General features: G+C 48.1%; 1 protein-coding gene across 10 annotated transcripts in view; it reads right to left on the bottom strand.

The window, feature by feature from the left end:
• SLC9A8 (solute carrier family 9 member A8) overlaps positions 1 to 27664 on the bottom strand; it is a 67535-nt gene that overhangs the window by 2082 nt on the left and 37789 nt on the right. For 6 of the 10 annotated variants that reach the window (XR_014254881.1, XM_082430469.1, XM_082430461.1 and 3 more), the window contains 8 exons: positions 25141 to 25284; positions 19665 to 19803; positions 18051 to 18156; positions 10773 to 10889; positions 8449 to 8531; positions 8113 to 8169; positions 5567 to 5678; positions 1914 to 2134 (listed from right to left, as the gene is read on the bottom strand). Coding sequence is in view for 9 of the 10 variants with exons in the window: in XM_082430469.1 (XP_082286595.1) it covers positions 1914 to 2134; positions 5567 to 5678; positions 8113 to 8169; positions 8449 to 8531; positions 10773 to 10889; positions 18051 to 18156; positions 19665 to 19803; positions 25141 to 25284 (979 nt within the window). In the remaining variant the exon portion in view is untranslated. Of the gene's footprint in view, positions 1 to 1913; positions 2135 to 2239; positions 3366 to 5566; positions 5679 to 8112; positions 8170 to 8448; positions 8532 to 10772; positions 10890 to 18050; positions 18157 to 19664; positions 19804 to 25140; positions 25285 to 27664 lie in introns of those variants that run through there. The other 4 variants (XM_082430462.1, XM_082430464.1, XM_082430468.1 and 1 more) reach the window with 3 other exon arrangements.

Raw genomic sequence — 27664 nt, forward strand, 5'->3', positions numbered from 1 at the left:
TCAGAATTGTGAATAAGTTGGAAGCTCAGGGCTGGGGCTTGGTCTGTAAGTGCTCCAGGTGGCTGGCTGTGCGGCCAGGACTGGGAGCTGTTCTAGGCTGTCTCTTTACCAGTGAACTCAACGAGGGAGGCCGCTCTTGTCGTTTTTTGCCTGCAGAGGCCCACTCTGGGTACATTCGCTGGTCATGTGGATGCAGCGGGGAGGGATGTGGAGAGGGAGATAGGGAAGGAGGGAAGGACCACCCACCCTCTGCAGGGGCGACCAAAGGCAGTTTTGCATTGCCGCCCCCAAGCGCAGGTGTACCCCGGGTGTAGGAGGTGGGAGAGAGGGAGGGGCAGGGAGGGCATTTTCCTGCCATGGAGCAGTGCTTCTCAAACTCTGGCCGGCATCGGAATCATCTGGAGCTTGGGGAGCCACAAAATGCTGGGCCCACTAGGCCCACCTGCAGTTCCTGATTCAGCAGGTCTGGGAGGGGGCCCAAGAATGCGCATTTCTAACAAGCGCCCACCGATGCTGCTGGTCCAGGAACCCCACCTTGACAACCAGTGATGGAAAGTGGGGTGGTTAAGAGTCTGTGTGACCACAGCTGTGTGATTTGGTCTCTCTGTGCCTCAGTGCTCTCATCTGCAAAATGGGGATCATGAGACCATCTGCTTCCTGCAGGTTATCAGGGACAGTCCAAGGAGAGCGCAGGCACCACAGAAAACATGCCCTAAACAGCAGCTGCTCCCCGCTGAGCACACATCCTGGTTCTACCAGAGCTGTGCTTGGCCAAGTGTGGCTGCACCTCCCGGCAATTCATCAGAAATGCAAATTCTCTGGGCGTCCACCCCAGACCTGTAAGACCCTGGAGCCCTCCACCAATCCTGACACCCACTAAAATCTTTGAGAACCTATACTTGAGCTTTGGTTAAAAACAGACGAGAAGGCTGGTGGATGGGGGTGGGGGGAGAAGGGCTACGGAGAGTGAGGAAAGTTCTGTGAGCCAGCCCTCCCTGAGGTCATCTGAAGGTTCTCCCAGCAGCACAACTCTGGCTGGAGAGGCCGCGGGCAGAGACTGGAGGCCAAGATCCACCCAGACTGGACTTTCCAGAGTGAGAAATGGGCCACATCCCCTTTCCCCACCTCTGGTTGAGGATTTCTGTGCCTTCCATGGCTGAGTAAAGTTACTGATGGCCTTGAAAAAGGAAACTAGAAAAAGATGCATTTCTGCAAACGTGTGTGCATGGAGCAGGGGGTGGTGCAGGAAGGCAGGACAAGAGGCCAGGGCTCCACAGCCAGGGCCCGAGGGAACACAGGGTAGGAAAGGCACAATCACAGTGACTCAGGGCAGGAGGGTGGCTTGGAGGAGGCAGAGGTGGGCAGGGGTCCGGGGGCCTCAGGCTCGCAGCAGCTGGCCCTGGGCACCTCCACCCCCAAATCATGCCCTCGCCTGTCCTCAGTGGAGGGCCCTCTCCCGTGACCCTCCAAGCCTCTGTGAGCACTTTCTCCTTCTCCAGCCCCAACAGGAGGCTTTTAGTAGATGCTAGGGAATGATATGATTTTGTCATTTTGTGATTTTGAAACCCTCCTTCCAGTCCCGGCCTGATGGGGTGGTGTGGTTACTGGCAGGGGAGGAGCGTTACTGGAAGAGTCTGCTAGGGGTCCACGTTCCTACGCCACTGCCTCCGTGGCTTCACGAGGCCGGCAGACAACCCACCCCAAAGAGCCACGCTTCAGACCCTGAGTCCAACCTCCTTGTCACTTTGGGAAGCTGGTGCGTACGCGTGTGCATGTGCCGTGCGCCCATGCGTGCGTGCCCAGGGACGGATCATCCTCAGATCGTGTCTCGTTTCCCCATTTTCTGGCAGCGAGTGGAGACCCACCCTCTGCCCCTGCCCACCCGCCTGCCTGCCCGCCCGGCCGGCACTCACCATCTTCTCGGTCTTGCTGAGGTTGACGTCCTTCTTGTTCCTGCGGCGCGCCCTGGCGTCCTCGATGTCCGCGAAGCGGATGAGGGGCATGGTGCTGCCGCCCAGCAGCAGGATGGTGAAGAGCACGATGCTGATGGTGGTGGTGCCGATGAGCTGCCGCTTCTCAATGGGCTCCAGGTCCAGGTGCAGGCTCAGGGCGTAGGGGATGGCCCCCCGCAGGCCTGGGCGACAGTGAAGGGAGTAAGAGGGACGGAGGCAGGCGGGAGGGGGCAGCGGTTCTCGGGGGATCTGGGCCCAGGCCGGCACCACGCTGCTCGACATTCTAATGCACCCACTGGAGAGTGCGAACTCAGCCTGTGAGGCTCTGGGGTGTGAGAAAAGCAGGCGCAAGAAACGGAGGCTCACCTCCGTTCCCACTTCTCAGGGCGGCAGAGCGGATCAGGTGAGGTGACCTGCCCGGGCTGTGACGCGCCGGGCGTGTGCGTGTTGAGGATTTATCAAGCCCAGCGCTTACGTTTTAGAAACACGACAGCTGGTGCAGACGAGCCCTCCCTGTGCGTGCCCGGCCCTGTGCTACGTGCTCCGCGGGCACGACCTCATCCGATTGTCACAGGAAGCCCTGTAGAGCTGGTCCTGTTATTCTCACAGCGCACAGATGAGGCGCCGAGACTGAGAATGAGGTGTCCTCCCAGGGCCACACGCTTTACTGGCAATGGCACAGAATGCCATTTGCCCAATGCCCACTGTAGTGGAGGATGCCAGCCCCGCGGTGGCCAGCGGCTCAGGGGACCGCATCACGGCCTCTCCCTTACTTCCTGTTTTGGTTCCCTGGGAGGCTGCTGGCTGGACTGAGGGGTGTGGACTGAGCTGGGAAATGGCATTTTATCTCTAAAAAACTTCCTGGCTTGCCTGGTGCCATACAGGGGGGACAGGACCTCCCAGAGCAGCAGGGAGGAGAGACGTCAAACGAGGACTCGTGAGGGTGAGGGCCTGAAGGAGAAGGGAGGGCGGGCCGAGCACACAGTGACAGGATCTGACCCAGATGTGGAGGCCAGCACATCACAGCATGATGAGGGGCTGGCTGCTGCAGCCCAGACCCTACATGGGGACACAGCGGGGCGGAGGGAAGGGGGTGGAATTAAAAGAGACACGGGGAGCAGAAGTAACAGGTCACAGGAGCGAGGGGAAGGTGGGGTGACCAGGGAAGGGAAGGGCCTGGAGGATGCCCGGGTCCTAGGAGGCTTGCTGTGCGATGGTCTGGGCACGGGGTCAGGAGTCTGGCTCCTGGGTCCACCCCCTGGCCCCCTGCTTTCCCTGGGGCCTCCCAGGCTGGCACGAGGAACTAGACACAGGGCCTGCCATGACGGTGGCCCGAGGATGAAACGCCTTGGCATAGGACAGCATGTGCACACAGTAAACACTTCGTAAGAGGCAGCCACGTGTTACTGTTTCCTGTGGAAGGAAGGGGGATGCTGGCAAACAAGCAGGTTGGGCAGGAAGGTAAGTTCCGTCCTAGACAATGAGCTTGCAATAGCGCCACAACATCCAAGGAGGATTCAGACGCTGGAGTCTGGGTCTCAGAGGGAAGGCCTGGTCAGAGGAAACAGCTTTGGGAGGGTGGGAACCAGATGGAAGTTGAGGCCACAGGACAGGTGAGCTTGTGAGAGCACAAGAGATGAAGCAGGTCTGAGGCTGAGTCCTGAGGAAGCCAATATTTACTGAGGTGCCGGTAAAGGCAGATGGGGACCTGGACAGGAGCCTGAGGAGATCCCAAGGGAAAGGAGGGGAACCAGAGCATGGCCTGGAGGCCAAGGGAAGAGGAGAAGAGGGTATCCTCCCAGTCAGAGGGCACGTCGGTGGGAGGAAGGAGCCCCAAGCCGAGGCGGCGGGGGGGATGAGGGCTAACCGGTGCCCGCCAGGCCTGCCTGCGGGAGGCTGCTGGTGACCCAGGCGAGGCCAAGTCCAGCCCCGAGGACAGGAGGTGAGGAAGTGGAGAAAATGGGCAAGAAAAGCTCGCTCAAGAGGTCTGGCCACGATAGGAAGAGATGGGGAAGCAGCTGGAGGGGACGAGGAGCAGGGGTTTTGGCTGAAGTTGTTGGTTTTCTGCGGGGAAAAGGAGAATCTTCCTGGAGATTCATTTGGAGGAATCATCATCCCAGGTGATTCTTACCATTGAGAAGAAAAGCTCAATGATGGAGGCGCCAGTGAGACAGGGTGAGGAACCAGGAAAGAGGGCGGGAATGGACGGCGGGAGGCCTGGGCAGCCTGAGGACACCCGGGACCAAGAGCCGTCCCTGTTTGAAGCCACCAACCACTTCCCTGTAGAGTCTCTCACGACACCCCCAACCCCCAAAGAGCTCACATACTTTGTAAAATGCCCGATACATTTCTTAGATTTTCTTCCAGAGTTTCAAGACCTTGGATCAACTACTTTACGATTTTTTTCCCTCACTGGCAAAAAAGATTAAGAAAAAAGCTTCTCTCACTGTACACACATATATACACACCTACCTACCTATATCAGTCACACACACACCTATGTATATATTTTAAACAAGGTCTTTTGAAAAAGAAGAGAAATCTGCGAGAAATTTACAGATATGCTGTTGGAGAGAAAACAGCTTACAAAGCATGTTGCTATACCCTGACCCACACAGAAATATTTTAATTATAATATTTAAACAAGAAAGCACAAAGAACTGGATGTATTGCTCCTAAGTAAATTTAAAGATGTCTACGGATCCAGTTATTTAGGAGTCAAAGATTTATGGAATCATTTCCATCCTTTAAAAAGTAGAGGAGGGCTTCCCTGGTGGCGCAGTGGTTGACAGTCTACCTGCCAGTGCAGGGGACACGGGTTCGAGCCCTGGTCTGGGAGGATCCCACGTGCCGCGGAGCAGCTGGGCCCGTGAGCCACAATTACTGAGCCTGCGTGTCTGGAGCCTGTGCTCCGCAACAAGAGAGGCCGCGACAGTGAGAGGCCCGCGCACCGCGATGAAGAGTGGCCCCCGCTTGCCACAACTACAGAAAGCCCTCGCACAGACACGAAGACCCAACACAGCCGTAAATAAATAAATAAATACTTTAAAAAAATCTATAAAAAGTAGAGGAATATGGGATTGAACAGCAACTGAAATGGCCAAATAAACTATCAGAACTTAGTAACTGAATTAAAAAAAAAATCCAAATCTAGCCTGTAGTACAAAAAAGTTTGAACTTTAACCTTTTTATTCTGAGCCCCTTGTTACTTCAGCCTAGAAAGCGCTCAGGTGGGAGTGGCGCCGTGCACACCTTGCCCTGGGCTGCCCGTCTGTCCAGGAAAGAGTGGAGGGAAGGAGGGCAAATCCTGGCTCTGCTTCCCGGGGCCCCTCGTCCCGAGCAAGTCCTTTACCCTTGAGCCTGAGCTTCCTCACCTGTAGAGCAGACACGCACCACCCACTTCCTGCGCTGTGGGGAGGGGTACCGCCTGCGAAGGGCCTTGCTCAGGGCCTGTGTTATAACAGGCGCCCCTAAATGGAAGCACATGCAACTTGGGGCTGATGAGGCAGGCTCGTTTTGCAAGGGCTCCGGGGACACGCACGTGCATTCTCCGCAGGGCCTGTGCCTTTATAACACGCACTTTCCCTCCACCATTCATTCAAGATTGGGCTTACCGCTGAACCACATGATGAACATCATCTTTGGTGTGATTTTATGATCACGGAAGAAATTCAGGAGGTAGGAGAGAGGGAAAATGTTCACCGCTCTGCCAAACAGCACAAGCACCTGTTAACAGCAACAAACTAAGTCTTAACATGGAAACCTCTGGTTCTTCAAGTTGAAGCTTGTTGAGGCTAACACAGACCTGGTAACACACCCATTATAAAGGCAGCATCCCCTTGTCATCAAAGACATGAACTCAGTGCTAGGCAGAGACCCAGGAGATGCCAGTTTCTATGTGTCTGGGAAAGGATTAAAGCTTTGTAGGTTACGTTTCCACTGTCAGAAAGAGAGGACTAACAAGGTATCAATGACAACTTTAGTAATGCCAAGAGGCCGCGCAGAAGTACCCAGAGATTAATTTAAGGGTAATCTGGCTCCTCCAAATGTGCTCCACTGTGGGACGGGCCTGCACTAATCATTCCCAATGGGCTAGCTCTGGAGGAACAGACAAGGTATTCCTGCCTCTCCCATGGGGGCCCCACTCCTCAGGGAAAGGAGCGAAGACTGAGAAGCGCCTACCTATGTCCGTAAATGCTGCTCCCTGAGCAAGAGGAATGCACAGGTGGGTTCTAACTGGAGGTCACACACACCCTGTCTAGCCAGTTGCTTCATGGCTTTTGGTTCCTAGCCATCTCCAAAGGCATGTCAATTTTAACAAAATATAGCTTTATGTAAAGTCTAAATCTTATCTAAGTGGCTTCTTAGAACTACTTATTAATTTACTTCCATTTTCTTCATCTTGGTTCTCACCATAACTAACTTGAACAGAATAATATATATATAGACATTCTAAGGCTCTAAGTTTATTCTTTTAACCAGCATGAATTGAGTGTGCTTTGGACTGTTGTGCCTTGGAAGGTCAAGTTAATAATTACCCACAATCATCTAACATTTATATGCCAGACAATGCTCTAATCATTTTATATGCATTATCTTGTTCAATTTACATCCTTCCAAAGGTCTTATGAGGTAGGTATTACTGTCTCTATTTTAGAGACAAGTAAACTGAGACAGCGAGAGGTTAAGTATTAAGTAACTGGTCTAAGCTGACCCAGGCAGGAAGTGGTGGAGCCAAGTCCCAAACCTGGCTCAGTCCCCAGAGCCCATGCCCTTGACCACTGAGTGAGTCTAAGGTAATCCATCTGAACAGCACAGGCCGTCCCTAGGAGTGCCAGGGCCAGACTGACCAGTTGCTCAGCGGAAAGTGAGTCACCATCCCAGGCATCGCCTCATTTTTCTTTCCCTCCCAGCTCATGGCTGAGATCGCCACCTCCCTGTTTCACCCACTGAAATCTAATCCTCCATTCCCACATGTGTGTTTCAGGGTTGACCAAATGTGGCCCCTTTCACCCAGTGACCACACTAAAGGCTACTATACTTTCTATAAAAGACTTTTGCTGCTGTTTTCTTGTCCTAAAACCTGAGTTTGGAGGACACATAACAGTGACAAAAGCAATGAGCTTGTGCCGACTAAGGTAGAAGCACCCAGATTGCGAGGAGAAACATCTTTTTCTTTAGGGTTCCTTATCTTCTCTGCCTCAGGTTCCCCATATGCCAAATAGGTAGGCCTCACTGGTTTGCACATGGTAGGTGACAGTGATTTAAAAGAAAAAGACTGCCTCTCAATAGCTGTGTTTTGTTTAGTGGAGCTGGTAATAAAAGTTAACTCAAGATGAATTATGGTAACTCAACAAGGTGTGCTTTGTAAGTGCCTTAAATTAATAGAGGATCTAAAAAGACAACAAACAGATCAAATTAGGGACAGGAGTATAAATCAGCAGGAGGACCTATGGGAGATGGGTTCACACTGACGGGACAGAGACACAGGAGGGACACAGACGAGGGACCTGGCAACACCAGGCTAATGCCCAAATGTTAGCCATTCCCGGCACTTTGATCAGATGCCTGAGGGAGTTGGACCTTTCTTTTAAATGCTTAAACATTTATTTTTTTCCTATTCCATTCCCAAGATCTGATTTGAATGCAAATGATTAAACTTCTATTTTCCTTTTTTAAAGGTACATTTTAATTTGTCTCCGACTGCCACCACCCCTCTCTCGTCCAGTTACAACACTGTTTCCCAAATCTTCTCAATGGTAAGAATCACCTGGGATGATGATTCCTCCAAATGAATCTCCAAAGGAGGTAAGGGCCTCGTAATCTTTACCTTGAACAAGTGTCCAAGGTCATGCTTATAAATGGACACATTTGAAGGAAACCACAGCAAGAATTAGGTATATTCATTATAATCATCCAGAAAAAGTAGAAAAGAAAAAGAAATCATCCCCAGTTCTACAACCAGTGAACATCTGGCTGCATTTTCTTACATATTTTCTTTTTTCTATGCATGCTGTTTATACATGGTTATGATCAATTACACATTCAATTCTGAAATCTGCTTTTAATACCTAACGTTAAAAACTGGTAAATTTTTTTTTTTTATGGCTGCGCTGTGCAGCCTGCAGGATCTTAGTTCCCTGCTGACCAGGGATCAAACCTGTGCCCCCTGCAGTGGAAGCTCGGAAGTCTTAACCACTGGACTGCCAGGGAAGTCCTGAAAAAAATGGTAATTTTTAAAGAAGACTATAACAATTCAAGGCCACTTAAAATTAAAACCAAGCAAAAATTCTTTTCTAGGGATATTTATTTACTTAATTCCATACCTTCCCATTTATTGTATGTTCATGAATTTTTAACAAAAAGAAACTTTAAACAGAAGGTTGTCTATGTAGCTGTTGACTTTGACCAGTTAACAGTTACATAAATGAATCCAGAATACATGGTTATCGACCTACAAATAAGTAGTTAAATAAAAAACAAGGAAAATACTTACTATGCACCAGATGACAAAGGAAATTTCAAACTTGTGAGGGAAACTAAAAATGGACAGGCCAAGAAATGCAAACACACATGTTTCTGAAACAAACCAAAGAATGGATTATTCAGCCTCAACTATTTTCTTCCAATACAGCACGGGATTGTTATGCAAGCAAACATTCAGAAGTTAATCAGAATCCAGTATACCACTTTGCTTATTTTCTGGAAAATCCTGCAACCAGTACCTTGGCAAACTTGTCCTTTGATTCTCTCATTCTTTTCTATCACATAAGCAACAAGTGCTTGCTATTCAGAATCTCCTAATTTAATAAGCCAGCTGTCAAATACCCATGCAAATAAATACTCTCCCGCCTGGGGATGATGATAAATATATGAATCTGTCCATTTGCTGAACACTGCGATTAGCAAGGATCCCAACTGCGGCAAAGTGGCAAAAATTCAGAGCAAATGACTGCAGACGCCATGTGACTAGTGTGAAAGGGCCCTTTGTTAACTTCCTTGCCAGAGCGGACAAAGCCAAATGACTGACTTCACATATTTAATGTTGCCACAAAGTTTAGAAGAAAGCTTACACCCTGCAGGATTTGCAGGAAGAAATACATTTCAACTCTTGGCTCCACTCCACAAGTCAAAGAGAGTCTGACATTTACTCTTGCTGTACAAGCAGTCACTTGTGTATCCTAAGAAAAAGCACCTTAGAAATTCCTAGCACTAGGCTCCCTGCTTAGACTGTGACATCCTCCAGAATAACCGTACAGCCAGGGAGACAAAGACACTATTTTAAAAGTTGAGCATCATAAAACATCAAGGCTGTTTTAAAACATTTCAGCAATGTTTTTTTTCTTCAAATGTGTATCCTTTTAGAATAAGTCCACAAGCTGGACAGTATACTTACCCTTCTACTCCTTGAATGTTTTTATCAAATATTTTTGTCATCTTTCGAAATCAGCTTATTTAGAACACATTCAGATCTATGTAATGCTCTTCCCTGGCGGCATGAATACTATTATGTGGATACGTCATGGTTAATTTAATGAATCCTTGATGGGTATTTAGACTGTTTCTATTTCTGATATTGAAAAAGCAACAACAAACATCCCTGTGCACAGACTAAATTCCTGATGGTAGAATCGCTGGGTCAAAGAGTATGTGCCTTTTTAATTCAGACTGATGCTGCAAATGACTCTCCAAAAAAGATGGCATCAATGTATATGCCCATCAACAGGGCCTATTTTCTATACATTTGTGCCAGAAGTGGGGAATCACCAAACTTAAAATCTGATGGGTACAAAATAGAATTTGATGGATGTTTTGCTTTACATTTCCTTATGGTGAGAGAGTCTTCCGCCATGACTTTCTGAGAAGGGTGCTGTGGAAACAATACCCACTGGGCCAGGAAGAGACAGACCGCTTCCAGACGCACTTCTTAGCCATGAGACGGTGCTCGGGTCATGTGACCTGAGACTCCCTGTTTGTGGAATGAAGTCTCTGCACAGCTTGCGCCCAACTCCCAGCACGTGACAGTGTGGAACTGGTGCTGCGAAATGAGACAGCCCACAGAAATGCCAGGGGAGGTGCTGATGATGACAGGCAGAGCACAGCCACTTGGGGACCGGCGTGAAGGGACAGTGTGGGAGTGGTTCCTTCACTCCCAGGTGTAAACTAGGGGCAGGTACATGACGGGTTCATCAGACTGTGATGCATAACTGAAACTGCTTAAGAGAAACAGTCCTCACGGTGTGGCCCAGGCCAACGATGACACCTCTAATTCAGGATTTGCCTGAGACACGTCCTTCAAGATGCTCTTGTGGACAGAGGATCCTGTGGACAAGTTTGGGAAATGCTGTCACTCTGTCTCTCTCTTAGAAATTCCCAATGCACGTTGGCGGAAAAGTCTCACAAGTTCAGAAACTTGTTAAACTTTATTTACCCCAGGATTTCCCAAACTGTTTTTTGACTATGGAGTCTTTTTTCACTTAATTCTCATCAATATCAGTTCCAAGGAACACATTTTTTAGAAATGTCACTTTTATATATTGCAAATACATGAGTCTCAAATGTTCATTATTAGCAGTTCTCATTATTTTTTGGTCTTAAAATTATAGGCATCGAAAGTTCCATTTGTTAGGTCTTAGGCTTACTTTATGGAATGTGAAAGCCAGAGTAACAAACAAAAGCTAAGGGAGTGCAGTATCTGGCTCTGAGGAATTCTGCGGCCTCCTCTGTCAGGGAAAATCTCAACGGACTCCTGGAACAGGCTGAGGAAGAACAAGTAGCTCTGGGTAGGCCCACGTGGGACCACACAGAGGCAGAACTCACCGCACAAGAAGGCCACAGTCCGGAGGGTTTGCTGCATGAGGATCTGGGTGACTGGGGACAGGTTATGGTGTGTGTAGTGAGACATCACGATGCCTGAGAACAGGATGGCCATAATGCCTAGAGAGGGACAAAGGGGCAAAGTGCACAGACATGAAGAGAACAGAAAAGCACCTTCCATGTGATAGGCAATAATGCCTCACACCTCCTACAAGTCCCTGGAGCCTATAGTATTAGGTGTTTTAAGAAAAAGGACGGGAAAATAACACCTGAGGCCTCCCAGAGGCTGCAGAGAACTGCTAAGGGCCCGTCTCTCTGGCAGCTTCATTACCGGCTGGATGACCTTGGGCCAAGTTTCTTCCCCTCACCAAGCCTCAGTTTTCTCAACTGTACAGTGGGACTAATAGTACCCATGCTCATGGAAATGTTAGGAGGGTAATGCAGAGAAGCCATGTAAAGTGCCCTTCACAAGACCAGGGCAGAACAGGTGTGAGCCATCACTATATCCATGTCATTCATGGATATAAGAGGGGCAGGTGAACCACTCTTGGGGCAGAAAGGGAACATAAGAATCTGGGTATGGAGAATGGGTGGATTTTTATTTACTTTGTCATACTTTAATTTTGAATTTTCCTCTAATCGCCATGAATTAACCTTATAATATGAAAAGAGAGATGTGTTATTAAAAAAAAAAAGTGATGTCTTTTCTTTAAAGGTCACCATGAGAGAGTCTACAACTTTTGTTGTGTACTCAGGATTTGAGTTTCAACTTTCGTCCACTGCCCCTAATCACTGCTGAAGCCACTTCCATGGGTTTCCTCTCAGTGTCTCCCTGGCGAGGCAGAAGCTGAGATTTTTACAAAGCCATTAAACAAGCTGCCAAGATACATGAATTCCAAGTCAAACTTTATAAGCAAAAATTTAACTCACTTCTGCCATTTTGTAGAAACAGATTACTGGCTAACTTTCCATTTAAAAATGAGTGAAGCAGGGCTTCCCTGGTGACGCAGTGGTTAAGAGTCTGCCTGCCAGTGCAGGGGACATGGGTTTGGGCCCTGGTCTGGAAGGATCCCACATGCCGCGGAGCAACTGGGCCCATGAGCCATAATTACTGAGCCTGCGCATCTGGAGCCTGTGCTCCGCAACAAGAGAGGCCACGACAGTGAGAGGCCCGCGCACCGCGATGAAGAGTGGCCCCCGCTTGCCACAACTAGAGAAAGCCCTCGCACAGAAACGAAGACCCAACACAGCCATAAATAAATAAATTAAAAAAAAAAAAAAAAGAGTGAAGCAAAGGAGAATGTCCTACTTGGGAGGGCAGAAGCAAAGGAACTAGACAGGAAGTGCGCTTGGGGGACAGAAGTTTAGCTTTGATAGCTGAAGGCTGGGTCTCTGCACAAGGAGACTCAAAAGGGGGCCCTGCTTCCAATTTCCCTCTTCCATTCCCAGAGCTGGTACAAGGCTTGGAAGAACGCCCTTGGTCTGTTGGTCCAGTGTTACCTGTCATCCATTTAAGTGTTCCCACTTTCAAGTGACAATCCTCTCCTTGGTCCTGCCATGGGCAGAGCATGTCTGGCGTACTAGCCTGACTTTTACACCCTAATCTTGAGTTGAGGAAATATATGCACAGGAGTCAAAGAGATGTCTTTATATCTGACTGTACATAAATGAAGTTTTTTTTTTCTTTTTGGTGCAATAAACTTTGTTTTGGCAGAAAACAAAATGACTGAAAAACGCAGAATTGCGTTGGAGACATTTCAACTGCTAAGCCTGCTGCGTAAACAATATCTTACAAAACAGAGGAAAACCCTGCTCTTTGTGGTGCCCAACAGGTATTGGCTGGCCGGAGAGATAGCAGTAGCTGGAATGTGTTATCTCCTAGCCCTCTTGGGAAACAGCAAATTCCTTTGCTCTTTCATTTTTCCCAAAAAGGAGGCCAGACAGGAAAATTCCAGCAACGGTGCCCACGAGCCACACCTGACGAGCCTGGAGAAGGGAAAGGACAGGGCAGGAGACTTCTTTACTTGCTACTTTAGAGCAGTGAGAAGACTCTGGAAGTCACGAGTCGTTCTGAGCCTCTGCTCTGTTAGATAAAACACAGGATAACAACACCTCCGCTGTCCCCTCAATTCATCTGCTCTTCTCAGTAAGTTCCTGCAGGCGACCACCCGAGAGCTTCTCCTTCCTGACTCTGCACCTAGACCACAGACGCCACAGGGAACGTGAGGGGAAACAGAGGGAGAGACCAGAACCGTGGAGGTCGGGGGAGGAGCACGCGGCACAGCACACTTCAGTTTCTATGGACTTGCTCCTCAGCCTCTCTCTGCCTTCTGTGCAGTCCAATGCTAGAGACGGCTCTGGCTTCTGGGCTCTCAAAGGGCTTTGTTTCACCAGCCTGCTTCAAGAAGGGTTATCAATTCACTGCAAAGCTGAGGCTTTGGAGTTCTTACCCTGAAGGGAAAGTCAACCCCAGAGGAGCCTGAACCACTTAAGCTGTGAATCACAACCGCTTAAGTTGTGACAGGAGTGGCCTTCCGCCCACGTCATCATTCTGCCCACAGAACGAGGTCGTCATAGCTCACGGGAGTCCCGGCATTGAACAGCCACTCCAGAAAGCCAAAGGTTCTGGGAAGTCAGCTCTGACAGTGAAACGTGGAACTTCTCGTGGGACTGAGCGTCAGGAGAGGCCACTGCCAGAGCGCCAGCAAGCCTTCCTCCACAGGAAACAAGGAGACAGGCTCAAGGCAGAAGGGGTCTGGCTGGCCGCTTTAGTCTGGTGCACTACAGGCCAGGGGTTGGAAACCCAAACTCCTCAGGGGACAGACAATAAAAATAAAGATAAAAACAATAAGTGGGTGAGTGGCACATGGGCAAAGAAGGCACAAGCCCATCTATAAAGGGCTGATGGCAGCCCTGTGGATGGGGGCCTAGTGCTGACCAGACTTTCCTTCTGGTTTTTGAGAAACTCCAGAAATCTGTTTCTTATGGGAAATCTTCCAACTTTTTGTTTTTTTTGGCCGTGCCGCACAGCTCGCTGGATTTTAGTTCGCTGACCAGGGATCGAACCCTGGGCCCCTGGCAGTGAAAGCAGCGAGTCCTAACCACTGGACCGCCAGGGAATTCCCAGAAATCTTCTGACTTTTAACGACAGCAACTAATTCAAATGTTTAAACATTTTCTGTAGAGATAAACAAATCCCATTTGGGGGCTGAATTTGGACCATATAGAAACGGGCCCTCTGGCCAACAAAAGAGTGACCAGCCAGCCACGACCCTCATGCCAGTCTAGTCTGGGGTCGGAGGAACTTTCAAATCCCGGGGGCTAAAGGAAAGAGTCAGGGTCAGCAGTGGGTACAAAAGCCGCAGGGACAGCTTAAGTGTTTGCCCTACGTGCCCTCCCTAAGCCCAGGTGACTTTACCGCCCAGACGACCCTCACCCACTGCAGCTGCCCCCGGTATAGGCTGCAAAGACACTGAAGGGGAAACCGGTCCAGCAGGCTCGCTCCTGGAGATAAAAGGCCTGGGGATTTAAAACATGCCCTGGAATGAAGAATCCTGATATATTTACTTCTTTCAGAAGGCAAAATCATTTAAGGAAGTAGACAGCAGTGCAGCAAACGGTCAGCCTCTTAGAAGGAAGGCAGGAAGAGAAGAGAGGGAGGGAGGAGAGAGGAAATCCATTTCTAGTCTCAGTTAAATCCATTGTTTCAAATGTAATTAAGGAATAAAGGGATTCAAATCCAAAAGGCAGGAGTTGAAAGGGTATTGTGTACAATTTCTATTGCACTGAACTTTACTGTGGGTAAAACACGATGTACTTCTTGAAGGCTGAGTCAGGCCATAGTCAGTTTTCTTTGTTAATTACCCAATAAGGAACATATTTTGCTATAAAACATCTGAACTCAGAGGTAAAGAGTAAAACAAGACTCTCCATTCACACCGCCTGCCCAGAGGTGACTACTATTAACAGTTCAACATGCAGATTGCCAGCTCTTTTACTATGCCATTATAAAGTTTATCTGTCTTTAAAAAAGTAATAAACAGGGTCTTCCCTTGTGGCGCAGTGCAGGGGACACGGGTTCGAGCCCTGGTCCGGGATGCCGCAGAATGACTGGGCCCATGCGCCACAACTATGGAGCCTGCGCTCTAGAGCCCGAGAGCCACAACTGCTGAGGCCCGCGCGCCTAGAGCCCAAGTTCCGCAGCAAGGGAGGCCACCGCAATGAGGGGCCCGCACACCGCGGCGAAGGGTAGCCCCCGCTTGCCGCAAGTAGAGAAAGCCGCGCGCAGCAGCGAAGACCCAACGCAGCCAAAAAAAGAAATAAATAATAAATAAATTTATTTTTAAAAAGTGATAAATGGTATCATATTACAGATATGACACGTATTACTGGCACAGTGATTTTTAAAAAGTCCTCCAACACTTGGCTTTGCATGTGTAACAGAACGCCAACTCCTTCCCAGGCCTACAGAGCCCTGTGGGACGGGGTCCTCGCCCCTGTGTCAGCCACGCCATCTTCCTGCTCTTCCTGGAGCAAGCCAAGCTCCCTCAGGTCTATCTGGGACTCTCGGCACCTGCTGCTCCCGCTGCCAATCGCTCCCTCCCCAGAGCCTCCAGCGCTGGCTCCTGTTCACCACACAGGTCTTAGCCCCAGTGCCACCCCTTTGAGGACACCTTCCTGACTCGCTACCTCATAATGTTCCTGCCCCCGTGACACTCCATCACATTACTCTGATTTCTTTTTTTCACGTCACTTTTTTTTAAAAAATTAATTAATTAACTTATTTATTTTTGGCCGTGTTGGGTCTTCGCTTCTGTGTGAGGGCTTTCTCTAGTTGCGGCGAGCGGGGGCCACTCTTCATCGCGGTGTGCAGGCCTCTCACTGTCGCGGCCTCTCTTGTTGCGAGGCACAGGCTCCAGATGCGCAGGCTCAGTAGCCGTGGCTCACGGGCCCAGTTGCTCCGCGGCATGTGGGATCTTCCCAGACCAGGGCTCGAACCTGTGTCCCCTGCATTGGCAGGCAGATTCTCAACCACTGCGCCACCAGGGAAGCCCTCACATCACTTCTTACTACCTGAAATTACCCTATGTGTTTGCTTACTTGCTTATTATCTCGCTTCTGCAGGCAGAAACCTGATCTTGTCTTGTTTATTACTGTACCTCTGAAACCAAGGAGTGTTCTCGGCACAGGGTAGGCATTAAATAAATATTTGCTGAATGGATGAGTGAAAGGAGGTTTTTCTTTTTCTTTTTTAAATTTAATTAATTAATTAATTAATTAATTTTTGTCTGCGCACGGGCTTAGTTGCTCCGCGGCATGTGGGATCTTCCCGGATCAGGGATCGAACCCGTGTCCCCTGCATTGGCAGGCAGATTCTCAACCACCGCGCCACTAGGGAAGCCCCAGAGTGGCACTTTTATTACGTCTACTTCATATTAAGAAGTGGAAGCTCAGAGTGGTTAAGTCTGCTCTCAGAGGTTACACAGCTAATGAGAGGTGGAGTTGGGATTCAAACCGAGTCTGTCCGGTGCCCTTAACCGCTGTGTTCTAGACACACAGATTTAGGTAAATGATTCTTAGGGAGAGCGTCCTGTTTGGTGGTCCTGGTAACCACTTAGTCCTTTGTGACAGTCAGGAAAAGCAGAGCACAAAGAGGAAGGAGGGGACAGCACCAAAGTCACCTTTTCTGTTTGTACCCTTACAGCAACAGGGTGAGCCTCCCCTTCTCTGAAAACCCTGCATGACAAACATCCCACCGGCAGAGTGTGGGCAGAGCCAGCCCGTCACCCAGAGGTGGACGCGTGTGTTCTTGGCTTGCATGTGCTCTTTTTGGCCCCATTAGCGTGCACGGCAGAGGTCCCTAAGGAAACGAAACCCCTACAAATAGAAAACACTGCCTGTCTGAAGAAAAGACAAGAAAAACACTCCCTGGTTTTAATCACAAATTTCAAATGGATGCATGAAATATATCTTTGCCACCAGGTACTCAGTGTTCATCTCAAAGGGGTGGGGAATGATCTAGAAAAACAGACGTAAAAATAGCTAGGCTAGAGCCAAATGACTTACAGGTAGTGGTAAGTGCCAAAATTCAGGAAAGATAAGAGAGGGAACAGGATGGCAGATACTGGGATGAAATTATCCAAGAGAACTGGCTTGGGATTAAAAACAAACAAGACCCTGAGGTTTACAAAGTTCTCCAGAGAAAATGGCCAGAGTCCTCTCTGCCTCCTCCTTGGCAAGACCTGCTCACAGAGAACCCATGTGTGACGCCAGACAGTGACCTGAGGGAAGGAGAATTCTGCTCAGCAGCAGAGGAGGAACAGAAAAAAATATTGCAAGAAACTGATAAAAACGTACTACATTTGATAAAAGCCATACACTTACACAAAGTATAAACCCACGAAGTTCAACAAATCCCAAGAGGAATATAAAGAGAACCACACCAAGGCACATCAAAATCAAACTGCCACAGGCCTGTCAAAATGGCTAGTTTTTAAAATTAAAATAAGTGTTGATGAGGATGTGAAGCAGCTGAAACTCTCTCATACATTCTGGTGGGAACGCAAATGGCCCAGTCACTCTGTAAAACACTCGGCAGTTTCTGATTAAGCAAAATATACACCTACCGTAAGACCCAGCAACCTTACTTACTCCTAGGTATTTATCCAAGATAAATGAAAATACGCATATTAATAGCCAAAATCTGGAAAAGTCCAAATGTCCTTCAAAGGGTGAATGGAAAAACCGGCTCAATAAGAATGTAAAACTACTGATACAGCAAAAATGTGGTGTCTCTCAAGAACATTATGAAAACTGAAAGAAACAAGTCACAAAAGACTAAAAACTACATGATTCCCTTTATATGACATTTATATTCTGGAAAAGGCAAAACTATAGTGGAAGAATGCAGGTCAGTGGGTGCCGGGGCCCAGGGACGGGCTAAGGGATTGACTGCCCTTGGCAGTCTGACCCCATCCTTTGACTGAAGGCCCTTCAGAGGGCTTGTTTTGAGAGAGAGGCAACATTGGAAGAGATGTTTTGATCTCTGCTACAGGATGGCGGGTAAAGAGAAAAGGCGACCGTGACAAGACTGAGTTCCTGGATCCAGCCAGGTCTAAATTCAGATGTATCCCTAGAGAGCCAGTTAGTCCCCTTTATTGCTTAAGCTCTTCTGAGTTGTGACTGTCTCTTATGATTGAAAGTGACCCAATCGACATAACCTTTCACCAGGCAGGACAACAGACCATCAAGCCCAGCGTTTCAACACTCTCCGTCACTTACCTGAGAGTGAGATTCCTTCTGCGAGCCCATATGGAAGATAAGCGAAAATGATCATCATGCCAAACTCCAAGGAAGGCGTTTTCCTCAAGTCAATATGCTTTAGCACGTAAATGACAATTGTCAAGGAAAAAGAATCAAAGGACACTTACGGGTGATCTAGAGAAGTCACAAAACTGCTGCCTTCCAAATAGAGAAGGTAAACAATGGATACAAAGATTTGGGAACATCTCAAGGTAACAGGTGAAAATTTGTCATGATGGATTTTTTTCTTTGCTGGGAGACTCTTGTTTTAAGGAAGGGAATCTGACAAAATACTAAGAGATGTAAATTCCTGAGACAAACGGTAGGGGAAAACTAAAGTCACCCTAAGTCATTTCATTTGGAAATGCTGACTTGGAGGGCTGGGAGCCACGGGGTGCGGGGGGCGGGCCGGCTGTGGGGAGCTGGGGCTGCAGACAGACTGAGGACAGCCCACACTGCCAGGCCCCTTCCAGGGCCGTGTCCCTCTTCCACTCCTCTGACGACATCAGCTGAGGTCACTAACGGGGTTTCCAGAATCCTGGGGATCAATGCCCCATTGAAGGACCTTCTCTCCTATTCCTGGACATTTATAAACTCATGTTCCTGTGAAAGGAGAATCTTCCACGTGTTCAAATGTTGTTCACATGCCTGTGCTGGAGCCCACAGCATCCATTTACTGGGGCTTCATTAAAGAAGATGCTCTCCCCGCCCCTCCGCTCTTTTAAAGAAAGAGATAAATAAAGAGGAAAATACTGAACTAGAAAAAGTTTTCTTTTCCATTCCGTTTATTGATACAATATGAGAAGCTGTCAGCTGACTCAATAGCGCCTTGAGACTTCTGGACATAGGGACTGAAGGGAAAATTCAACAGGATGGCAGACAAACACGCCTGTCTCAGGCAGAAGAGGCTTTCCTGGACGGCCATCTGTGAAACAAACTGCTGGCGGAGGAGGGCCAGGTGGCCATCTCCCCAAGATGCATGCAGGCTTACGCTCACACAGAAATGGTCTGGTGCCTGTTCCTGTTTTAAACGTGACAAATTTTCTACAGCAATAAAGGTGTCGGCGGCCTTAACAAGCCTTTTGGCTTCTGTGGCTGGAAAAGCTTATGGGTTGTTAAGCCACAAAATCAGTGTGAATAACTTAGATGGAGCTCACTTTGAAAGTCTCTTTTCTGGTTCTTCCAGATAAATACTTTCAGTGGCGTAGAGATTTTCTCAATTTGACATTTTCTAAGGAAATTAATTTCCGATTTTCTTAATGTGAAAAGTGAGACAGCAGAAAATGAAATTCATCTGAATGCAGTTATCACACTCTGGGAACTGAGAAGACCCCAAAGTCAGATCTGATATTCAACAGTGTACATGTTTTTTAAGCTTTGAAAAGTGATATCCTAAATTTCACATGTTAAATTTTAAAATCCTTGAGTTTAAATTAAAGTGTTCTTCAAACCAGAACTAAGCATAAAAATCCTCCTTAAATACGACTTTAGACTAAAATTGGTCCCCTTAAGGAACTGGAGAAAATGACGAGAGATGGATGTAATTAGGAATAATCTTCTCAGCCACGTGTGTTCATCATATTAAAAGGATATTAATGCAGAGATTAAGCCAGTGAGAGTGCCGAGTGCTGCTGAGCCAAAGAACATTTTGAGGAAGTAGCCAAGGGCTTGTAAAAATGTTTGCCACCCACTGACATCTGACATATTTTTTCTTGTTAAACCTTCAGCTGTGCTAGGAAATAAAAGAAAAAAAAGAAAGAAGTTAAAATGTTATAGACAAAGTTATTAGAAATTAACTTAGAACTCAAAACTTATTTCTGGCTTATTCTCTCATTCATTCATTCATCATTCAACCCGTTAGTCAAACACTTATTTGTTCACCTACTTTGTTCCAGGCACTGTGTTAGTTTCTGGGGGTTCAGAGATGAGAGCAGGTGCCTGCCCTTAGGGAACTCTATAGTCTAATGAGGGAGAAAAACAAGATGGAGGGCTTTCCTGGTGGCGCAGTGGTTGAGAATCCACCTGCCAATGCAGGGGACACGGGTTCCAGCCCTGGTCCGGGAAGATCCCACATGCCGTGGAGCAACTAAGCCCATGCGCCACAACTACTGAGCCTGTGCTCTAGAGCCTGTGAGTCACAACTACTGAGCCCACCTGCCGCAACTACTGAAGCCCACGCGCCTAGAGCCCGTGCTCTGCAACAACAGAAGCCACTGCAATGAGAAGCCCATGCACCACAACGAAGAGTAGCCCCCGCTCACCGCAACTACAGAAAGCCCACACGCAGCAACGAAGACCCAACACAGCCAGAAAGAAAAAGAAAAAAAAAAGAAAAAAAAAAAACAAGATGGAAACTAGGACCATCTCAGGAAAGAGCAAAGAGCTGTAGGAAATACACGGTGGGCATCTAACTCAGACTGGTGGGGGTCAAGGAAGGTTCTTTATGACACATGGGCTGGGTTTCAATTTAGGATAGAGAAGAGTTAACCAGGTGAAGAAATGAGGGAATGCACCCAAGGCAGAGGGAAGAGCATGTGGGGAGGTAGGGAGCCCCAAAATACTAGCAGCATATCTAGGAGCAGGAGATCACACCGATGACTGTGGACAGAACACAGGAACTGGCTGTGGGGGGAGGGGGCTGGTGGGGAGGACAGTGGTAGAGTAAGGCAGGAGCAGCAGGCAGGGCCAGGCCCCGTGAAAGGCTTTCGATGAACCAAGCTAAGGAGTTGGTGTTTCGTCCTGAAGGCCCTGGGGAGTCACAGGGAGTGTTTTCAGTGCAGGGTGGGCGTGGGGGAGTGGGGATCCTGTGGGATAAAACCCGAAACTGAGGCTGTGGCATGAAGTCAGACTAGAATGGAGCCTCCTAAAGAAGAAATATCAGTGGGTAAGGCCCAGAGTGGGGATTTGGGAGGAGACATCAAGAGGAAGAATTGAAAGGACTTTCCTTTCACTGCTACAGAGCAAAGAAAAATGTCGGCAGCCATTAAATTCAACTGTTGGTTTTATCCCCAAAGGTAAAACCATTACACCATTAAAATAGTTATTCTCATTCAATATCCTCCTCCTGCTGATTCCACCTTCTCTCAAATCCATCCACTTCTCTCCCTCCCTCCCCTACTATCCTCCAGCTCAGGGCTTCTGCCTCGCGGATCTCTCTCTATATACATCCTGCTCTTCCTAGGAGAACCCATTCTCTACTCAGGGGCCTGAACGATCCCTTGAAAATGCACATCTGATCGAGTTATTGGCCTGTTCAAAACCCCCCGTCAGTCTCCTGCTGCTTCCTGGGGGAAGCTCAGCCTTCTGAGCCTGACCGACTCCTCCCACCACACCTCCCACCCCACCTCCTCCTCATTCAGGCCGGCCTCCACTGTCACCGACACCTCCCCGTAGGTCGTAGGTCACTCTTCCTGGGCTCCAGCTGACTCTGGCTTGTTCTCAGAACCCAGGGTCAGTGACACTCCCTCAGGGACACCTGCCTTCACATAGGCCAGCCCATTTACAGGCTCTCCTGGTGCCTGACTTCTCCACAGCATGTGGAACTAGTGAATCATTCCATGAGGACCATGCCTGTGTCCACCTTGTTCACTGCCATATATCCAGAGCCTAAGCAGAGCCCAGCACACAGAAGATACTCAACAAATTTTTGCTGAATCAGTAAACAAAACAAAGAATTGTCAATAGTAATGTTCAGCTTCATTAATCTGCGTTTCATGAACTGGTATAATTTTAAAGCAGGATAATTTGTGATAAAAGGGTGGCTTGGTCAGATAACCTCAGCCTTTTCTGGTGATTTACAGCATAATATAACATAATAAAGGTTCTGAGAAGTCCTGCAAAAAAAGAAAACCAACTTTTTTCACATAAAAGTTTTCTAAACTCACCCCAATAGCCCCATTCCCTTTCTTTCCCAGCAGATCCCATGTTAACATCCCAGCTTGGGGAAAGCTGGGAACCAACAAGGTTCTTACTGGGAAAGTACTTTTGAAGGCTAAGATCACCTCTCGGTCCCAAAGGGATCTGTGGGCCACGAGCATAGCATCCAGCCCCCACCTCATTTCATTACCACAGCTGGGACACTGGCTGGTGTCACTGCTTTCTTTTCATACAAAGGAGACTGAGGCCTAAAGAAACTGGCTAACTGGGTGAGGTCACACCAATGGTTAACAGCAGACCCAGGGGCGAGGCCAGTGGTTTCTGAACTCAAGATAAATGAAGGTAGATTTCGGACTCTTTCTAGCCTGGAAATGTTGTGCATTTTATTTTTTCAGGTCATGTTTCTCACACCTTAAAGAATAAAAGACAATGTTGCTTCAGGATCCATTTCATGAGCTTTAGCTGCAGCGGCAGAGAACAAAAGGTTTCCTCTACCACAATTATTGTAAGACTAGATTGTCATAGTAACAAATCAAAACTAAAAATAATTTAATTAAGGTTAATGAAGAAACAGAAGATACTCAGCCTTCTGGCACTTATGAAAGTGAAAACATTAAAAAAGGGGTAATTCATTCACACACTCAGTTACAAAGATAAATGTATCATCATCAGATCACTTTGCAAAACAAGATGTGATTCTTCCCTGTAACCAAGGAAAGCTGACAACACCTCCCCCTACACTGCAAAAACAAGGCAGTCCTACCACATCCCCTTTCTCCCCCATCTCCCGCTTTTACCTGAAAATGCCTAAGGACTCACAGGACAACCCATCTGAGTCAGAGACTTAGGTCAGTGACTCCTACCCCAGCCTGTGTACCGGTAAGTAGTGGAGGTGAAGGCTGGAAACCATATATGCATGTGGCCCACTGATTCAATTTTGGAAACTGTCATCATAGGTGAACTTGGCCTTCAAAAGCAGTATTCCAGGAAGAATGCATGGCTAGTTACAATGACTCCATCCTTTCTCATTTTAAAAAGAAAGTATCTCCTAACCTTTGGCCTTTTTGTGGCAAAGGAGACCTGGGAAAGCTCAGAAAAGATCCTACTTCTGACAGATTTAAGAAAAAAATAAATTAGAGACAAGGCAGTTGAGTTTAGCTCCTCATGTATAAGAATAACTCATGATGTCACCTCCAATTTAGGCACAATTCCTTATCACAAATGTTCAAATGCACAACCAGGACACAAGATAAAGGTAAAAACCAGAAAACTGAGACGCTTTCAAAGTAGATCTTAAGAAAAAATATCAGATTTTTTAAAAGCTCTTACAGCATGATATATGATAATTTCCTAATAAAGCTATAGAAATTTTTGCTAAGAGAAACATGAAAAAGCCAGCAATAGGGAACTGGTCAAACAGATCACAGTAAATCCATAAATAGATCACAGTAAATCCACAGAAAGAATACTCTGCAACTAGTTAAATGATGTTATGAATATAAATGATGTTTATCAACTCCATTCAATGGAAAAGTTACAATACAGTATATACCCATCTAAATAAATTACATGTACCTTCTACCAAATTGTTAACTGTAATTATCTCTTGGGAGTTACAATGCTCGTATTTTTCTTTTCTTTCCTTCTTTGTGAGTTTTCTAAATTTTATATGCAGAATATATGTATTATTTCAGAATACATACATATGTTTTTGTTTTGTTTAAGGGTCTGCTGAGCACCTCTTTCAATTAAGCAACATTTGGTAAGTTCTTCCTGCAAAAGCAGGACAAAAACAGGACAAACAATAGCTGGGGGACAGGAGCAGAAAAGGAAAGGATCTCACATTAACCGATGGCAGATGCTTTTCACATAGTATATTTAACTACTCAACCCTCAAATCCAATTCTAGGCTGAGGCATTATCACCCTCACTTTACTGTTGAGACACCTGTGGCTCAGAGAGGTTAAGGAGCTGACCCAGGGTGTCACACAGCTATGAGTGGCCATCACTGGGACTTGAACCCAGGTCAGCCTGACCCCAAGACCTGGGCTCTTTCCATGATAAAATGTTCTTTTATTCCAACATAAGAATGCTGAATATAGTCTATAGTAAGGCTTTTAAGAAAACCACAGAGTGGTTATGCTTTGCAAGGAATCCCACAACAAAGGAAACAAGTCCAAAATCAAAATGGAAAAACTATTCTTTAACAGAACACATAATGGCCCCTAAAATTCTCTTAGCTCATCTCTGATACATTGTCCAGGGCTCTTTTCTCCAACTGCTTTGACTGTCTGTACCTTCTTGTTTTTTGGTAAAACTGTCTGGGTCTCCTGCCCATACATGAACACCACAAACCTGGCCAAGAAAATAGCAAGGAAATAGCCCCGCATCCGACAAATGGATTTGAGATGAACTTAGACTCATTTGCTTTTCCCAATGACTTCTTGACATTTTATGGCTCATCTCTAACTTCTCAGATCCTATCAGCAAGGGCAGTATACCAATGAACAACTGAAAAAGAGCTGCAATTTCCAAAGTAGCTTTCACATAATAGCATCTTAAGGCAGGATGCCTGTGAATATCACTACCGTACCTTACAGCTGCGAAAAGGAAGGTGACGTGCACCAGCTCACAAGTGGGAGAATAGGGCCTCTGTCACATGCTTTCATCTGGAACAATGCTGCCCAAATACTGATCCCTCAACTGGCTGCTCCATCATCATCTGGGGACTCACCCCAGACCTACTGAATCGGAAGCTCTCAGGGTGGCGCCTGGGAATGCTACATTTAATAAGCACCCCCGGTGATGCTGATGAGAAGCTGGGCTTTATTTATTTATTTAGGCCACACCCCATGGCATGTGGGATCGTAGTTCCCCGACCGGGGATCGAACCCACACCCCCTGCATTGGAAGAGTGGATGGAGTCTTAACCACTGGACCGCCAGCGAAGTCCAAGCCGGGTTTAGTTTAAAAGCACTGCTAAAAGGTAGATCCTAAAAGGCAGATTCTCCTCTAATCACCCTGGGCCTTGACAATATTCCTGGGGCACATCAAGACTTGTCAGGCCAGAAAGATGGAGAAGCAGTGAACCAATCACCCAGAGGATAAGCAACTGTACACGCAGCTGCATGGAAATACCTGCCCCTCTGATACAAGGCCCTTTAGTTCCGTCACTTGAAGAAAGCACACTTACTTGGTCAGGACAATGGAGACTGCATCGTTGAGGATGCTCTCTCCAAAAACCAGCATGTTGAGCACCGGGTCCACATGAAGTGCATTGAAAATAGCAATAGTAGCCACTGGATCAACAGCAGAAATTAGGGAGCCAAATGCAAAACTGTCAAAGAGAAAAGGAAGGGGTAATTCTGTAATGCTTAACCCCTGGTCCACACAGGAAAACATTAAAGTCAAAGACCGTATGTAGTATAACATAACAGTACACACTGTAGCTGAAGGAACCACAGAAGATGGTGTTTTTTCTCCACTTAAAATACCTGCTAATTGACATTGTGGGTGGAGAAGTGAAAGTCCCACTCTACAAGTTGTTGTTATGAATGGCCTGGTTTTCCACTGAGAATACCAAGATTTTATTTTGACCAATGTCAGAGGGAAGACTTTTGCTTAAAAACATGACAGCCATCCCAGCCTTCTTGGTCAGAGCAGCTGGAACCATGGTGGCCCGGAGGGCCTCCCCTAAACGGCCCATGTGCTCCTGGGTCTGACCTCTGCTTTGCCCCTTGCCACCAGGCCACCGGAGTGCCATCTGTGACCGACGCCAGCCTCCACTCAGATCTGCAACATCTAGGAAAGTGCCAAAAGTCAGCAGCAACTCCAGCCTGCTTCAGGAGCTGCGCAGCCTGGGAGGCAGACAGCGACACCAGTGCTGCCTACCGCCAGGCCGGCAGCTCTCGCCCCAGTACCCACGAGGGTCTAACTACCTCCGACAAGTGGGCATTAACTGCCTAATATGTTTCAAGCACTAAGGCTTTTTTTTTTAAAAAAACATTTATTTATTTGGCTGCGTCGGGTCTTAGCTGCAGCATGCAGGATCTTCGCTGCAGCGCGCAGGCTCCAGAGCGTGCGGGCTCAATAGTTAACGGTGAGGGCTGAGTTGCCCCATGGTGTGTGGGATCTTCGTTCCCTGACCAGGGATCGAACCTGAGTCCCCTGCATTGGAAGGTGGATTCTTAACCACTGGACCACCAGGGAAGTCCCAAGGCTTATAATAATAGCAAATATTTATGTGGCACTTACCACGTGCCAGGCACTGCTCTGAGCACTTTACATATAGTAACTCAATAATCCACAAAGCAACCGTATGAAATGGTACTAGTATTGCTCTGATTACACAGGAGAAACCTGAGGGACAATGAGGTTAAGCAACTTGCCCAAGGTCAGACAGCTAAGAGGTGGCAGAGCCCGGATCCAAACACAGGCCTTCTGGCTCAGGGTGGGTGCTCTTAGCCGCTACACTGGATACAGCAAAACCCGGAGGCCAAGGCCAATTTAGAAAAGGCGAGTGTTACACAGGAAGTCAGGGTGATGAGAGAAAGAGTAACATGGCAGGGTGGTGTGGAGGCATGGGGGTGGGGCCCACTTAGATCGGGGGGTCAGGAAAGGGGGGGGTCTTCTCTCTGAAGAAATGAGGCTTATTTAAACGAGGGCCTACCTGACAAGAAGCAGGTAGACAAGCCAAGACCTGGGGGCAGCGACCAGAGCAAGCTACCTCGGAGGTGGAGCAAGCTTGGTTGCCTGAGAAACAAAACAGTGAGCCTGGCAGCAGCGCAGGGAGGGCGAGTGGCTGGAAATGTTGGCGTCTGGGAGGGAGGCAGGGCCAGGTCACCCCGCGGGGCCTCGGGGGCCGCCTAAGGAGTCAGGACGATTATTCTCGCAGCCCATTTGTCTTCTTCCCCTTAGAGTTCTTGCAAGCCCTTGTTGGTTCCCTCAGAAGGCCTCGCCTGACACTGCTTTCCTTCCAGCTCAGCAGAATGGTTAGGTCTGCCCCCTTCCGCAACACAAGGAGCCACGACGGGACAGCCTCGGGTAGAGACGTGAGCCAGAGACCATCCACCTGCTTCCCGCCCTCACCAAGCCTGCGGTCTGGGAGGGGTGAGGCGCTAGCTGGCCTGGGGACTGGAGCGTGCTCTGTCCACCGTATGTCACCAGCAGCCTTCCACGAGCATCTGGCTCCGGGCTCAGGGAGGGGAGTGCTGGTGGCAAGGGACGCGTGGCTGCCCTGCCAGTTCCAGTTCTCTTCATAAATCGATAATCTGGCATACTGGTTTCCATGGTGGCACGCTGAGTTCGCTTAATGTGAATTCCTGCAGGAGAGCCTGCTCACTTCAAAGACGGCCTCAGCTCAGACTTCAGTTCCCGGACTTGCCCTGTCCTCACAGAGCTTGTCGCGTGCATTATGAGCTGTGACTTCACCTGCCTCTCACCTCACTGTGAGTGCCCAGAGATACCTGGGGAAGGCAGGCAGGAGGGAGGGATCGGGGAGGGATGAGAAGGTAACTCCACCGAACAGCTGCCAACCCGGGAGGCCACGATTTGTTGGCAGCTGGCCTTGAGGTCCTTGCTCTGCAACCCACAGAGATTCCTCTCTCTCCTCTCCTTCTTTTACTCCCACTCTCATCACCCACAGCGACATAACAGAGGCCTCGAAGGAAGAAGAACGTCTAAAAAGTACATCTTGGGGACTTCCCTGGTGGTCCCTT

Source organism: Balaenoptera physalus (assembly GCF_965194825.1).
Source record: "Balaenoptera physalus genome assembly, chromosome: 16".
NCBI classification, from domain to species: Eukaryota; Metazoa; Chordata; class Mammalia; order Artiodactyla; family Balaenopteridae; genus Balaenoptera; species Balaenoptera physalus.